Source organism: Gambusia affinis, linkage group LG24 (assembly GCF_019740435.1).
Source record: "Gambusia affinis linkage group LG24, SWU_Gaff_1.0, whole genome shotgun sequence".
Taxonomy (NCBI): domain Eukaryota; kingdom Metazoa; phylum Chordata; class Actinopteri; order Cyprinodontiformes; family Poeciliidae; genus Gambusia; species Gambusia affinis.
The window spans coordinates 12,603,829-12,621,132 of NC_057891.1; the positions used below are offsets into that span (position 1 = coordinate 12,603,829).

At 40.2% G+C, this 17,304-nt stretch overlaps 1 protein-coding gene across 3 annotated transcripts in view; it reads right to left on the minus strand.

Annotated features, from left to right (window-relative positions):
• Nucleotides 1–671: 671 nt before the first annotated feature.
• The window catches only part of LOC122827386 (cilia- and flagella-associated protein 47-like), a 38,917-nt gene continuing 22,284 nt past the window's right edge, over nt 672–17,304 (minus strand). For all 3 annotated transcript variants that reach the window (XM_044110238.1, XM_044110237.1, XM_044110236.1), the window contains exons 56-68: nt 16,981–17,156; nt 16,612–16,719; nt 15,232–15,343; nt 14,855–14,959; nt 14,497–14,653; nt 14,309–14,389; nt 14,047–14,170; nt 13,090–13,274; nt 12,469–12,634; nt 10,188–10,349; nt 9,282–9,450; nt 6,802–8,903; nt 672–877 (exon numbers count right to left, since the gene is read on the minus strand). In XM_044110238.1, the coding sequence (XP_043966173.1) occupies nt 8,712–8,903; nt 9,282–9,450; nt 10,188–10,349; nt 12,469–12,634; nt 13,090–13,274; nt 14,047–14,170; nt 14,309–14,389; nt 14,497–14,653; nt 14,855–14,959; nt 15,232–15,343; nt 16,612–16,719; nt 16,981–17,156 (1,737 nt within the window). In that variant the 3' untranslated portion in view covers nt 672–877; nt 6,802–8,711. The remainder of the gene's footprint in view (nt 878–6,801; nt 8,904–9,281; nt 9,451–10,187; nt 10,350–12,468; nt 12,635–13,089; nt 13,275–14,046; nt 14,171–14,308; nt 14,390–14,496; nt 14,654–14,854; nt 14,960–15,231; nt 15,344–16,611; nt 16,720–16,980; nt 17,157–17,304) is intronic.

Genomic DNA, 17,304 nt, shown 5'->3' on the forward strand with positions numbered 1-17,304 from the left:
TAATGATGCAGCAACAAACTTTAAAGGGGCAGTATTATGTGTAAATATGACTTGTTAAAAGAAATTTTACGTCATAATTTAATGCATTGAAATTGGGCCTCTGTCTTTTTAAGAAACTCCGGCTCTTTCTGAAGCTCCGCCTTCAGGAAGTCATCACAACATGGCTTCTCTATGAACCCTTGAAAGAATTTTTACCAGCGTTGCACCGAGAAGTGTAACGAGCTCAGCTGATGCACAGTTTCACAAGGCATTTGCTAATCAATTAAAACCTCAGAGGAGGAGCTGTGTCGTAAAGGCGGAGCTAGGTCCATCCAGGCATTTTGCACAGCTGAATGGTTGCCACAGGAGATAGAAGAATTTCTCCAACATCTTATCAAAACCACTCCAAATATGTTTTTGATGAGGGAATAATACTATAAGATCAATAAAGGTCAAAAAAGATGACTCTACATAACACTGCCCCTTTAAGATGTTTTGACATGCACACATTTAAAATCTTTGTGATCCTGCTGATTAAAGCAGCATCTAAAAGCGGGATTTCAACAATAACGGCAGAAGAAAGGTGAAACTCTTCCTCCTCCATGTTACCTGGGGTTTTTCTTGCCGTTGTTCTCCAAGGAATTTCCGACGAGGATCTCAGCATTATTTATCCTCTCGCTCTGTACGTTCCTGTTGGTGATGCTAACGGTCGTGACCCGGTACACAACTGGCAACAACAGACTCCACCACGGGTTTGGTTCCCCCAATGTATGAGTGCAGGATTCATGACTGTACTCTGGGTCTCTGTTTCCATCGACTGCCCTTGAAGCAACACCAGGGTGAGCAGTGGATGACTGAGATGCTATTCCCGCCGGTGCCACGTTCTCCAGGGATTCAGCTGGCCAGACAAAAGGAGTACAAGCCTTAAAATTAGCTAAATGGCTAAAGAAAATCCATTTGTAGCTTTAGTCTTTCGTGTATAGTATGATCAGTTTAATTGGCACTTATGTTGTGGTATTTGACAGGCAAAATATGAGATGTTTTGACCACAAAAGGTGTCAGTATTACCGATAATGATACTGATACTTTTATAATTCAAGTTTGTTTTATCAAGTTCTGACATTTAGGAGTATTTGCTGTTTTTTTTTCTTCAAATCATATTGTTAAAACCTTAGAAACAATTTGAACAAAGTCTGTAGATGTTTGTAAAATACTTTAACAACATATAAACGAGATAAACAGAAACAATAGGACAGGAGTGTGTGTTTTTTCCTAAATAAACACACTGGAAAAAACTATCATTTTAAAAGAAAATCAAAACCAAATCTTTTTTTAAGGCAGAGTATCCACATTAGGAAGGATACGCCTTGAAAAAGAACATTTTAACAACTTCGTTGTTGCTGTTGTTTGTTTTTTTTAAAACATTTTCATCAAGTTTCACTTGATAAAGCTTCAGAAACAGAAACGTTTCTGTTATTTTATATTTAAAATTGGGAAGCTTCTTGTGTCATAAGGCACGTTTTAATCACAAACATCGATCCATGTCAAAGAATTAGTTTTTCTTTATATACAAATCTGACAAATGAGCCAGCAAGGACCTGGATGGATGATCAAATGGCTAATCTGAAATTATACAGGTACTTAACCAGAGTGATTAACAGCGTGTGCTTACACACTGTGCTTAAAAAGGGCCCAGTGAAACCTCTGCGATTCTTTACTCATCCTCACTTTAGTCACTGCACTTTAATAAAAGAGCCAGGTTTGTTTAAAAAAGGCAGACATTGCCATGGTATTTGACAACCGACACAACTAACAAACAGTTTTTAAATCAAACTTGTGGAAATAAAGTCAATAAATTATAACTCGACATAGCGGATTATTTATAAATCCTACTCATAGCAAGCAGCTTTGCAGCTGCCATCGTGCCTCCAGGTCTCCAACCTCTGGGATGCCCTTACCTCAACTCCTGATTACATGTTTTATCACCACACGCTGCTTTTTATTCGTCTTGTAAATCACTTGTAAATCGCTCCATCCGTAATCACGTCTGCTGCGGACTGCTTTCCAAATCAAATTGTTCTCTACGGCAAGAGCAACACGCTTCAGCAGAAACAGGCATCGGGTCCCGAGAAACGAGGAACGCGATTCCATCTTGGTGTGGGAAAAGTCCGACTTGAGACGTGTGGACTGACTTGGACTAAAAGTAGATCAGGAAAAAAAGTTGGGAGAATCCTAATTCCCGAACATATTTCCACTCACAACAAAGAATCTCAATGAGATCAAGATCTAGGCTTTTGACTCAGTCCACACAGACCCATAAGCTGATACAATCTTCTTTTTGAATATCTTAGACAGCTCTTTGGATCCCACCATGACGTCCACTGTCACTTCAACAGTCATCCTGTTTTAGGCAATCCTCCTGATTTATGCTGAGTAATAATGCTCTAATCACATTCACCTGATTTAATTTGCCTAGTTGTAAATTTAACCATTTTATGGGCTATATGTCCTTACAAGAAAGTGCTGTACAGATATAGAGGAGTACAAATTTGTAAAAAAAAAAAAAAAAAAAGTTCTAAAAAGCAAGAAAATGCAGGCTGTTGTACAGCGTATAACTAATCAGTCCAAGAACAAACTTCAATTTCTAGAAAATGCTGTAGAAGGTAAAAGTGCTTGTTGGTCCTGAAACCTTCATCACTGCAACCTGAATGCTCTCGGCAAGTCAGGAAAACTGTTCTTTTTGGGCTTCTTGGCAGGAGTTTTCTTTCGTGTGAAGACTCTATGATCTAAAATGAAATCATTCAAATCCATTCCGACCCCAACGACCCCAAATATAGCAACAAATCAGTTAAAAAGAGGCTAGGAGACAACAAAGTCACAAAAGCTTGATCACAATCCAGTAAAATAAATCACTAAATATCTCTTAGCAAGTTGCAACTCATCTTCTCTTTTGTAGCAATTGGGAAGCTTCTGGCACAATTCTCAAGTAGTCTTCGAGGCAGAATTAGCACATTACATTTAAATTGGTTGGCTCCTAGTCAAATACTCGCCTTTTAAGCATTGTCCACAATTGTAAAAGGTGTCAATTTTAAGAAAGGGGCTTTTCCTTTCTTTTTATTTGCGTATAAGTCAAAGTACAACTCACTGTGGACAGGTACGCTTGTGTTTCAACATGCTTTGTTTGCTCTCGTGTTGTTCCTGAACACTGAAGCCAATTTCCTCTGATCACAAAGTCACAGTTTGGGTACAGGTAGTTGAAATGTGGACACAAATGGGTTTTCCATGATACCAGAACAATGATACCAAACACAAATCGGCGGAGGTCGATTCCATTCTCTAAAAGCCCAAACATCAACCCAGCAGAAAACGTACGGACCATAGTGCCAAGAAACCACTTGATTTAAAGTCCATCTATCAATCCTACTGCCTGATCACTCTGCGCCACAATCTAAACACAATGCAAATTGCAGCATCTAGTGTTTCCTGCATTTTCAAATAACGAGTGTTCAGGAGAAAAAAGAAATAAATACCTATTGAGATGAAACACGTTGTATTTGTCGCTGCAGGCGCAGATTAATAAATAGGAATGTTTTATATTTGCATATTTCCCTGCAGTGCGATGCATATTGAGTTTTCTTTTTTTTTTTCTTCTTTTTTGGTAGGCTGCCTTTTTTGTGGAAATGCATCGCCTAAACGCGTTATTAAAGCCACCCAGGCACTGTGGGAGTGACCCATAAAGCAGCGGCTCTGTTTTCATTATGACTGATGTCTTAACACGGCTTGGACTATCTTGATGGGAGCTCAGTTTCTTCCAGCTAAAATGCTGCCCTTCAGCAAGGATGCTTGTCTCACATCAAGGTCGGAAATGCACAACCCTCCCTCTTACAAAGTTTTCCATTTTCTTTCCTCCTGCATGTGTAATGATGGCTTTTTATTACACCGGTTCATTAGCATATTTCATATCCTGCTGCTGAGCTTTTCCAGCTCTCTATCTGTCTTCGTCGATGAGACGCAGGTGCTGGCTGAGGATAGCTTTATGAGAAATGAGAACAAAACGCGCAGCGAGGTAAACAGGCCAGCAGCACCTGATAATCAGTCACCGGGAAGCATGTGTTTAAGGGAACTTTTGCCTCTGGACGGGCCCGGGAAGGAGCATTGAAGACGGATACTAGCTGCGTTTCCGTTAATGAAGGTGCGCAAATTTTTGTCGGTATTCCGCCAATGTTGGAAAAAAAGAGAACATTTCTGAGCTATGGATTCCTCAAGTTGATTGTTGACCATGTGACTGGTGTGACGCAAAAAAATATGTATAAATAAATTAAAAAAATTTTAGTTTAGGCAATGGTATGGTTAATGGAAACGCAGCTACAGAGTACAGTATGAGATCCAAAGATCTGGTGGGCTCGGTTTCTCTTGAAAGGACAAGCCGCTCATGAAAAAGTGACAAAACAGTTTCAATCAAAGTCTTGTGTTGACAACTTGTAAAGGGCTGTGCTGTAATTGGCCAGTTGTTGGGTCATTCATCTGTTGTTAAAACATTTAAACGAACCGCAAGCTTCTCAAATTAATCAATTTTCTTCCATTTCCACAACTCTGCACTAAATTACGTTTGTCTACCACCTAAGATCCCGACAAAATACATTAAAGTTTCCTACTGCCGCATGACAAAATGTGGGTGCGGAAACACTCGCGGGGCTTTCCGTAACAATTTCAAGCGGATGCTACAACTAAAATAGTCAAGAGTGCAAAAAGCCGCTGCAGAGATTTCATCAAACTGTGCTGAGAGCCCACCACTTCCAGCCCTTTCAAACACAAAGTACTTTCTGCTTTATATGCTCCAGATGAACGCAGAATGCCAACTCCTGCAGTTGGCAGCGTCGCCGAACGCCCCGCACACAAAGATTCATCATGTGTCACGGCTGAGGTTTTAGGCAGCAAATGGAGGAAAGGAGATGAAAGCGGCTTCTTCTTCCTCCCCTTTCACTTCTGTCATGTTCACCAGAGGGAGATTTGAGAGGTGCAAGCTCACGCACACACACACCACCTAACACGCGCACGCACACACCCACGCCTACACGCAGTCACGCCCAGAGACAGAACAGACACGCACAAAATGTTCACAGAGAAGTGCAGCAGTAATAATTAGATTTCACTTCAAAGAAGACGGCTGTGGATTTGCTGGGACAACAGGGCTGACGTGTGACTGGCTGCCGAGGCGAACAGGTGAGGGACGGACAGCTGCTTTTATCATTTATCTGGTGTTGGGATACCGCAGGGCTTATTGTGCGTCACTTTGCATCTTTGCATACGCCCGAGGCTGCGGATCAGGGCATTTGACTGACTTCAATGAAAAATGTTCCTCTGGTTTGGTATTTCTCTGACGGCAAGAACCAATTAGGGAAAGGTGTGAAGAAGATTGACTCGGTTCTTGCTTCTTTTTCCAAGTTTTGTAACTTTAAACACCATTAAACACTTCTTTAGTGAGTAGTGTTGAAAACAGTTGTTACGTTACGGACAGACTTTGTGAATATGAGGTTCTTCATGAACAGGACTTTTAAAAACAAGTTTCATGAAAGCCGATGATCGTATTTTAACCTTTTATTAGTTGAGTAGGCTGAGCAGATGCGAAATTTAAACACTGATCAGTGTTAGACGTTGACTTCTTTCTAATTCAAAGTAGTGACTACACGACTTAGAAATACACAAATGTGGAAAAAAAACAAAAACAACAAAGGCTGAGTCAGTTCTTGTCTCTTCCTGTCTTTTTGAAAACCGATAGAGATATTTATGTATTTTTTTTTAAATTAAATAACGTCCAATTATTGACGTTATTCAATCAATTGAACCCCACTGATTGGTACATTCATTGATTTGCATTGATTTTCCTTATAATCATTAATCCTTTAAATGTTGATAGTTTCAGTGTTAATTCTAAATCAATCTTAATCCTGAGTAGCATACAGAAAGTTAATGACTTTAACCTCTCGATTTTTAATTTTTATATATATTTATATATATAATTGTGTTACTTGGTGATTTATAAACCCTTAAATTATTTAACACAGCTCAATAACAATGCAAGTATGTGCCCTACATGTTGTTTGGTATAATTACATACATTAATAGGTGAAAATGATCAACACATGGATGCCTCTGCTTTGTTCTGACAGGAAGTCAAAAAAGAGAAAGCGAGAAAGACGCCACCCCCCCCTCTTTAATGACCGCCACGCTAATTGAATCCCCCGTGTGAGTGATGTATGGGGACAGGACTCCCTCTGTGACAAAATGAAAATGAAATAGCGTTAAGCAGCGAAGTAGACAATCCATTTAGAAACGTCTGAGAAGCGAGAAGGATTACTTGAAACGGCCTCGGACGGCTTTCACTGTCGGAGGACATCGGAGTCGTTTGAAATGTGGAATTGTTTCGTTCTCCGATGAGAATCTGAAATCTCTCACAAAGTAATAAAACTTGTCCTAGGAAGACAGACTATTAGAGTTGTGCTGTATTTATTTTATGTCATGTTCAGGAGGTTTACTAGGTGTAATTTTCAGAACTGGTATGAAGCAGGATTTCGCCACATGGGAGGGGGGAACATTTGAAACATTCGAGTCCCTACAGGCTACAGGACAGTCTACAAAAGACTTGCATATAGCTGAGTGAGAAAAGTGAAAAAAGAAGAAATTGCTAGATTTTTCTCATTTATCTCAGGAATTTTCTAGAAAAAAACTTGGAAATGCATGAGGCTGAAAAGTCAAAGCTTAGCTTGACTAAAAAAGAAACTCAACCTGCCAGATAACATCAACATCATGAAGATATAGTACCTTGTAATCGGGGCTGGATTGTCCCTTTGGGACGTCTATTCTATCAGTCCAGGGCTGATGGTGTCCATATATTGAGGAGTCCCTGCTCGGCATCTTGTCATGATTATGAACTGGACTTCCAACATGACCTCTTGTTGCAGCCGGGAACACGGCAGACCCCAATTACAACCGGCTTGACTCGTCTGTTGCTGGGGCAACGCAGCAGCAGAGGGCGGCGAACGGGGGGAGCCTGTTTCAGCAGGTCATCTGGGGATGAAAATCAACAAGGCCTTTGAAACCTGCAGTGATGCACCGATACAAGCAGAAGCTCTGGTTCCTGTAGCTACACACACACACACACACACACACACGATTCCTCACACAGATGGTATGCAAAATACATGCACAGCGAGTCCTGCTTTCAACATCCATTCGATCCACTGCTTTTAGTGCTCACTGTATCTGCTGCCCTCATCTATTCTCCCTCGCCGTCACCTGTTACTCAACTCTCTTTCCCCGTCTCTCCATCGGCTGTCGTGCACCTCTCTACCTTCCCTTCATTCTTAACCCGGCCGACTGCAGATGGTGCTTAATGGAGGCATAGCTGAGCGTAACTGCCTTGTGAATAATTTCAAAGGCACGAGGTGAATCACAGGACAGCTCAGTATGCAGACACACAAAGAGAGGGACCCTTACGTGTGTTTGTGGAGCTAACTGGATTTTTTTTTTTTCTTTTTTAACTTGATTTTTTTTAAATAATTATTATTTGAAAGCTAAATTTTATTGTCGCCTACTGAAAATGGCATTTTCAACATGGCAGATGATTTTTTTTATTTTTTTTGTAGGAGACATCAGGCTTGCTTTGAGTAAAACTGCTGGGCATTTTTGTTTTGAAAGACAACATTAATGCCTGTGGTGTAGAGGAACCATCATATGTCGTACCTAGCCCAATTCCTTCTTCTCGGAAAGCATAATGTTATTTGTAAACTACACCTAATTTGATAAAAGTGTCTAAACTATTCTCACTCCTTGGACATTTTCACTTTTTGTTACGTCGAGGCACTAATTTCAATGTGTTTTCCTAGTATTTTATATGATATCTGTAGACAAGATAATAAGTTTTACACTCCACAAAACTACCCTTTATTTAAAAAAGTGTAAAAAAATAAAACAAAATAAATTTTATGTTGTTTTTATCTACCCTAAACATATTAATATGTTTAGGGTAATATGTTTCCCTTTAAACCATCCGCTCTGCCCGCACTCCTACATTAAACCCAAAGCAACTTCTAGTAAAGCTTAACATCTTTCTCAAATTTTTATTTCACAAAAACAATTTAATGTGTGCCACATTGCTGGACAGGAAATGTAAAAAAAAATAAAAATAATAATAATAATTTCATTTCATTTAAGTCCGTACACGAATCTGGATAGAAAAAGTAATTCAGCAGCCACATTCATAGAAGTGCCGGATGTGGGAAAGTTCACGGACTCTGCAGTGTGAACGTGTCGTTACAGCAAGAAAATAAAAAGAACACATTTTAAGAATGACAAAAACGTGCCATTCCTATCCCGCGATTTATAATGATGGAGCTCTTTTCCTTGCACTAGTTGACAGAAACGCTGAAGGCAGCATTACTTTGGGCAGATTGAGCTTCAATTTCCTTCCCACAAGGTAGACTAAATACATTTTGGCATCAGGAGAGAAATAGCTAATTAGAGCTGCTGATGGGAACCATCATGCAGTTAATGAGCCGGGAGAAGATGAGAAAACTTTCTTTGTGCTTTAAGAGACGATGTGACGGATGTGCATGTGTGAAAATACATACCGTAACATTCAGCCAGTTTCTGAAAAATATTCAAACAACATCTGTATTTAAAATAAAGGAAGGCTGGGCTTTTTATTCTTATTGTCCTTATCATTTTTATAATTATTTTTTGACTCTGACAAGGGATGAGTTAGCCAGAAAGGGAATGCGAAGGTTCTGGACCACAAAGTTACGCTGGCGTCCTTTCGGGGGATGAGGAGCCAGGAGGCTGTCCTTGGTGGATGATGTACGGAGGAGCTGGGGGTCGTGCGAGGTTTTCCCCCTCACGTCATAAATCCACTGCATGTCTGCTGCCTGCAATGAAAGAGTTACAAGTGAACAGTTAAGATTCCAGGAGAACTGCACAGCAGCAGTCGAGGACGGCTGTAAATGATAAGCGGCATGAAATTCGTCTTCCAGCGATAACCAGGGATGTTTTGGGGAGAAATGCTTTATTTCTGCGATCAAAAGATTCTGGGAGCAAAGATCTGTTTATTTTACATTTCATCCAGCTTAAACGTTTGAATTCGTCATGCTTCTGTGAGACAGAGTTTCTGATTCAGAGTTCCGATGGTTTGCATATCAAACACGCCGCGTTTCCACTCGGATTTTCTGAGTTCTCAGTCCACAGTGTTGCTAAAAGTAAACAATCTTGTGAATGCCTCATCAGCACTCCCACAGGAAGTGATGTACCTGGACGGCCAGCCTGGCTCTGTGACTCTTGCAGCTTTCAGTGGGGGTGAAGAACACAGAGATGAGCGCTCCGGCGGTGCCAGCAGGAGGCAGCATCCCAGAGGCCGGAGCCACGGTGAACTCGGTGCTGCTGCCCGGCAGGAATGTTGCTTTGAACGCCGTCGACCTCCTGCAACCCAAGCTGGATTCGTTACCTCCACCACAAAATATCGCACATGCGAGAAAGGATGCACACATATACGGAAACTGCTGGAGTGCGAATACGAGTTTGCTTGAATGCAAATGAAACTAAACCTTGGCTTTGAGATAGTTACCACATTTATTTTCAATCGGTTTGTAAAATGTTACATCAAAAATTAGACTTTGCGTGATGTGAGGAACTACTTTGATGGTTTCACCAAGATACCAAGTACAATAGAAAATTAATATCATTTTAATAAAACTAAAGAAATATCTAGAAAATCTCAAAATAAATCCATCAAAACGGAAATAAAAAACTAATTTAGGTGTAGAAATGGTTCTGTCTTTATATACAGATTAAATAAAAAGGTTCTGGGCCACTGTTTGTTCAGAAAACAAACGGGTTTAGATCCAGAACCAAAGGATTACACAGGAAAATAGGAACTTTTGTCGTATAGAAAAATAAAAAAATATTATAAGAACACAAACAAGACTAAATATAAACAGAACAAAAATCATCTTTAAAAAGATGGAAGAATTTTTTTTAACAAAAAAATTCATGTGCAAAAAATATATAAATTTGAAATTACAAAAATGTAAAAAAATAAGAATTTAAAAAGTGTTATAATAAAGCATTTCAAATAGAAGAAGCAAACGTTTTAGCTCAGGAATAAATGCCTAACGTTGCGGTATGAGTAGAACTTTTCTGAAATCACGCGTACACACCTGGTGGTGCTGGTCAGGCGGAAACCCACGGCGGAAGTCCTGCCTATCTCTGTCGTTTCTACACGAATGACGTCATCCACCTGAGGCTTCGTAGCAATGAGAATGAAGGGAAACTCCCAGACCTTGCCGGTCGAAGACTGAACTGCGAGGACACTTGAGAACCTTTAAATGAGAAGAGTATTCACACAGCTAGTGTCACTCAAGCGTAAAAAGAAAGCAACATTTCTGTTTACACTTTTATTGTTCTTCTGTCTACTGGAGGTTGAAGCCTGGAAGCAGAAAACTGAACCATGCAGGGTTTTTTTTTTATATGTATATATATTTTTTTCAATAATAATAGATTCTGATTTTGTAGAAACTAATTTAACTTCAGGCGTCCTGTAACGATTAGTCTGAGTGACGATACAGAACGTCGCTGTGCAACATCAGATTCTTCTGATGAATGCTGCTTGTGAGAAGACAGACATTAGTTTGCTGCAAAAACGGAATCTAAGTCTTTTAGGTTTTCTGACACAGAAATGAGCATGTCTTGATTTTTAAGGCTTTTTTTTTTTTTTCTCTGTCTCGCTGTAATTGATCTTCTAGGATTTCTATATATGCGGACAAACACAATCCTCTAAGCTGGTCGTTACTATTCCGGCTCCGAGAATCTGATGCCTCCCTTATTTCCACTTACGGCCCAGATTTAACATGTAGATAGAAAATGGAAGAGCCTATTAGCGACACCCTCCCCCCGCCATTTCCTGATGGCGAAGTCATTAGCTCTCGGAGGTATTGATTCTACCGGCGCACGCCTCATTAATGGACTCTGCTGATCCTCTACAGAAGACTAAAGCTGATAAATGAATCCTTTATTTACTCAGCAGGATGTCTCGCGCTACGAAAAGTAAAGGCTGAGAACGAGTTTCTACCCTCCTCCAGGAGACGTTTTATTTTTTTTAGATCTTCAATCATTTGTCACGTTCTTACCACTAACAGGTGAGGTAATAATAAAGAGACACTGATTGGTTGGTCAGAATATTAAACTCGTATCACATTTTTCTGAAATAGGTGAGACATTATTAACAGATGTCTTTTCTCATTAACTAACATAATCCATAAATGTCAGTAAATGCTAGATTCTTGCCCCTACATAATACACTGGGGATGTAACCGAAAGGGATGAGTGTTGTTTAACCACAGGCAGCCATTTTAATGAGTCGGCCTTGCCCTTTAGTTCAAAGTGAGCGCAGCGAAGTTTCCTGCGACAAACATTAAGGCTCGGCATATAAAGACAGTAAAAAATGAACACGGAAACCACACCCAGACGAGAGGAAGAAACCGAACGGTGGAAGAACAGGCACTGAGGGAGGAAAAGCCAAGATTAATGAATGCAGATTTTGCCTACAGTGTTGGAGAGATTTTCTGATTTAACTCAAGACCTATTGTTGCTCAATCACAGAGAGCGGTGAGTAGTCTTCTCACCATAGAGGCTATATTTGAGCTTTTTGATTGGTTTTTATCCTCATGTCCATTTAACTGTTGGTTTGTCACGAAAGCCAAATTTCAATCTCTAAGAAAAATACTCCAAAGTGTGGTCCGAGGGCAAGCTGCAATTTGAGAACAATACAAATTTGATCTCTCCAGCACAAGTGGATGATGTAAACTCAGACTTTTTATTTTTAATCAGAGTAAAATTATCACCAACTTTGTTTCCCTTGAAAATATTAGGGCAAAACCACGTGTAGGAGAGAATTCAACCTCCCGTTCAATGAAAATATGTGACTTCAAAGTGCCACCACTTCAAGACAGCCACCACAGAAATGTTGAAAAGAAAACTGGATGTTTTAGAAAGTAGTATTTTGTTTGTTCTTTTTGCACAGAATGAACGTAGCATCGTACGGATTGGCAATGGACATGAGCCAATGACAATAAAAGCTAGCTAGCTAGGAAAGGTATGTTAGCAGTGAGTTAGCGGTAGCCTCAATCGCATCGAGACACAAAACATAATGTACACGTCTACAACTGACAGAAAAATCCCAAGAAAAAACTACATAGCTTAGTTTTTGCAAGACCTGTGATTAGTGTATTTAAGGCCAACTCCAATTTTTTCTAACGAATTTGAGAAATTCTTATATTTTTAACTTTGGACGTATGAGTTTATGACATTTAAAGACTTTTTGAGGATCTTCCTGTTGATGCCAGCCATCCCTGTGCCCTGGTGACGAAAACCACAGCCACAGCCACGATGCTGCCGGCACATTTCTCTCTGTTCGATTCCACGTGTTTATCATTCGGCTACCTGCATCTCCTGCGTGGAGTGTAGATCAGACAGAGGGTGAGCATGATGACGCCACTCTCAGGATCTCTCCTTGCCGCCTTGATGGAAATGGAGAGACAGTTGCCGAGCGTCGAGCGCGCCGTTTCAGAGTCCGAACCCACCGTGCACAGAAAGTCCTCCATCAGACCTGTCCGGTGAAGCAGGAAGCAGCGAGGTGGATTAGCGGAGAACGGACGGCAGAGTATTTAATTCTAAGAATTATGGGGTTCGAGTCAAAATCGCGACCATATCAATTCAGTTTAATCAAGTCATGGATGGATGGATCTCTGAGACAACGTCACAGGAAAATAGACCCGGAAAATGAACTTTATGTTCAGTTCTCATCCTCGTTCTGATCAGGAAAGCACTTAAATACACTTGAAATGCTAAAACAGAACTAATTAGGTTGCAATCCAGCCACATACAAGTCAATGTACAATTCACTTCATTTGATACAAATACAATATCATACTTCGTCACTGCAGAAAACTGCGCCATTCTAGCTTTCATATTAAGCCTTCATTTTAATGCTGCACACCGTGAAGACATCCACAACGAAAACGTCATCATTGTGTTCTTCAAAAAGTAATTATGTGAACTCACCCTGCTGCCCCCTCAGCTCCTGGTTCCCTGGCACATACCCGGTGAGCTGCACATCCACTGTACTTTCAAGCTGGCCCCCCACTTCACACTGGAGGACAGCGTGAGGGGAGCTCTCGAACGGAGCCCCCACCGAGATGCCGCGCAGGGGGTAAATCCAAGATATGTCCAAGAGCTCTCCTCTTGACCTGAGAAATTTATTAACAGGCGTTAATGCTGCTGTATTCAGGATTTGCAAAATACGTCCTAAAAGTGGCAAATAATTAATACTCATGAGTAAATAGAGCTCATCCTGTGTAACACTAACAAGTTGTGGCAACGGCATTATAAATGTATAGTATGGTATAGATTACATAATAATACATTAGTTGGACAGACTTTCATTTAATTTCATACTTTTCACTTTAAATACTATTAGGCTAGTTTTGTTTCTTTCATTCCATTTAAAGAAACTTCTGCAATTATTTATTTTTGCTTTGCAAGATTATTTATTCCCAAGGAATTCTTGGGTTATGTAAACTTTTGAATTCGAGGAAAGTAACAAAAAACAAAACTCAAAAAAAAAAAAAAAATGCTCTTGCTAAGGTTTCTGGCATTTAGGAAATAGAAATAACTTGCTTCTAACAGACCTAAACCAGGAGACGTCTGGTCTGATTTAAGTTCAGACAGTGGGAAAAAAATGCGTGTGTCTTTGTATTCGGTGTGTATACACATCTGGTTTCAACTGTGTTTTTGTCAAATTATAACAAACAAACCTCAGTCTGTTATTGGGAGTTTATGTGCAGAAAGCTAATCCCCCAATCCTTCCCCTTCATCATAAATCATGACTTTGTCTTGGTCTATCACAAACCCTCCCCCCCAATAAAAACCACAATAAAATCCCAGAGATATGAACACATTCTATAACTATTAGTGTATTGGATAATCAGACTACATTAATCAAACTGAGCAGAAACAAACCCTGTGGAGTCCTGACCGCTGATGGGCTTCATGGTGATGCAAAGCCAGGCCTTCTGCAACTCCATGGTCTTAGGCGTAAACACAACTGGCACACCAACAGTTGCTCTTTCGCTGATCTGCAAAACTACAACCAAGACGAAGATGATCAAGGCAACGGCCGTAGGATTAGGTACGAATCTGTCTTTGGTTTTAAGCTGAAACAGGAGTAAAAGTAGCTATTGAACAATGGCTCTGACAGTGCTGAACAATTTGTTTGAAGTACCTTCAGCATGATCCAGAGAGCAAGAGAAGGCCTTCTCGTCATTGATTGGTTCGCAGTTGGACGCATGGTTTGGGTCTTCGGCTGAAGCATAAAAACATAAAGAAAGTATTGAGATTTCTTAGTAATTCCCCGATTGCAGCAAAAATGGGACAAAGTAAAACTTGGGGAGAGCAAGAACCGCCAGAGACCTGTAATAGTTATGTTGAGTGTGGCTTGGTGATCGGTAGGGTTTAAAATTGGAACAGAAATGGAGGTGCTGGAACCAATCAAGCAGGACATACACAAAGGTTCCTCGACCTCTGGCCTGAGGCCACACCCACTCAACAAAACACAGCAATCCTGCAACTAAAGGACAACAGAGACACAATAAACACAAGCATACCAAAATGGAGAGAAATTATCATACCGAGCAAGTGTGAACACTTTTCCAGATTGTCATTTGTACAAACTATTGAAACGTTTTGCCGTACGTTGAGTTGATTTAACGTGAATCAAAAGAGGATAAGCACTTTTACAAGACACTGCAGATGTGTTGGATGTTTCCACCTGAGAACATGTAAAGGAGATCTTTCCATGGTGGTTCTCCTCTCCAATGGATGAAGGACTAAAGCGAACGCCAACATGGGTGCATGACTTTGGTGCCAGCATGATCTGAAATGCACAAAAAAATAAGGACATGAAGGAAAATCTTGTTATGGCAACAATAAGTAAGAGACAACTTCAATACCTCAATTACTGTCTACTAATTGAATAGTAAACGGAAAAAAGCAAGTGTCACATGATAAATTAGGCAAACTAAACAAAATGTAAGATCAACCGAACTAAACATTCGCTTAAAGAATTGTCTGATTACGTTCCTTCAGAAGACGGAGGATACAAAACAACGTGTTTGTACAGAAAAAAATAAGAATAAAGGCACCAACAGTTTCTGCTGAATCCATCTCCAGTGAGTAGTGTCTGGGATTGGAGTTAGCTACAATCAGCTTCAGCGTTTCAGCTGTTGGGTTGACCAGAGGAATATTTATTCTGACCCATCTGAAACACACATCAATGAAGTGCATTAAGGAACAGCTAATAGTGCTTAGAACAAATTGGGACTAACCAAACATCCAAGCATTTTAGATGTAAAAGCAACACCAACTAGAAACTGGAACACTTTTGATAACTTTTAGTCCACAACCTGAGTTGTGATATCTTCTTTCAACTTAGAACTTGAGTCTGTTTAACACAAGGTGGGCAAATGTTACTGTGGCAACTTTAAAAGTGAATCACAGGTGCTAGCTAGCAGCCTTTTTGAAAACAACATATTTACTCTTTCACACATGATATGATTGTTTTTTACACAGTCAAGCTATTTTAGTAGAAAGGAAAACTAAAGTCCTGTCCTGGTTCTTGTGCATAAAGCTTCATGGATGAGCTGCCTCTGTTGGCTAAATTTTGTTTTTCGTTCCAACAATGTGACATGTGTACCCACTCACACAGAGCACTTGTATATTCTGATGGATCCCATTTGAGCCGTCAGAATTTAATGAGCCTAAAAGCTTCACTGTGTGTGCGTGTGTGTGTGCGTGTGTGTGTGTGTGTGTGTGTGTTTGTACGCAAAGAAGCACTGGCAATGAGCTCTGTCATATCTGTTTATCTACATCTGGAGCAGAAAGCTGTGATCCAATCACAAAGCATTAGCCAGGATGAACGTGGGGCACGCTTTAATAGCAGGTGGAAACATTTTGTGATCAGATCACCTGCTTTGCACAGCTATAGCTTTATATTTTTAAGAGGGTTGCTGACCTTTCACCTACCTTCAGCCCCTGATAAAAAAATAAATAAAATAAAACACTGCATTTAAAGCACAGCAGCTCAATATTTTTAGGTGTTTGAGTTTAACACACTTTTCAGAAGCTCCACATTTCTTTATGTAATAGATCTTATGTAATAATATAATTTTCTGAGAGTTCAAATTTTGGGCTTCCAACCACAGTCACCAAAATTACAAGAAATAAAAGTTTGAAATAGTCCACTCTCTCTATCTATAATGAAATTCAGTTTTGGAAATTAGAGGAGGGAAAAATGGAGTATTGGATAGTTATTGACACTGCAAAGAACTAAATTTGATGAGCGTTTGAAACTATTTATATAACTTCCCTTCTATGTATCATTCCCTGGCATGGCATTGACAGCGAACTGTAAATACAGATTTCACAAATATACTGGGGTATGGAAAACCTTAGGGATGAAATCATTTCCCACCCCAGACTATCTATCTTAATGCAGCATTGTGTGTGTGTTGGTGTCTGTGCACCTACTTGCCCAGATGACAGTGAGCTTGTGGGAGCGTGACGACTGATGGAGGAAGAGCATAGAGCTCCAGTTGGTACCAGAACTCCCCTATTAGCTCTGACTGGAAGACCACACTGGAGAAAAACACAAACTGAAAACATCACAGATGAAAATTCTTAAACACAACTCAACTAGTCTGGAGTCAATCCTCATGTCTTTAGAATCGGTCAGCTAAACCGACTTCAATAGGATCTTTGAGAAGAGACCTACTTGAGACTTTTATTTTATTTGTGGAATAAAGTGTGGCTCTGTAACACATAAATCAGTTAATTCTGAAACGTTTTACTTTGTCCTTCAACGTGAGGTGAGGTCAGCGTTAGTGCAGTGAGCCTCACCTGCCTGTGTCCTTCCCTACGCTGACGGGAGAGTAGGTAACTCTGTAGCTCAGAGTCCCCCGTGGGGGAAGTGAAATCTGGTTGTCCCCCGTCAGATCGCCTCCTTCCAGGCACACATCCAGTGTCAGCAGTTCTTCTCCTGGGTTACTGACAGGTATCTCTATGGCAACTGAGCTCTAGGAGGAAAACATTTTTTTCAAAGAGTACACCTGTTCTTTCTTCCTCTTGTGATGTTATAAGCATCTTTTTGATCCATGTGTAGAGGGAAGGTTACGTCAGAATCATAAACCTGAACTACATATAACCTTTTCAGTACCTTTCTGT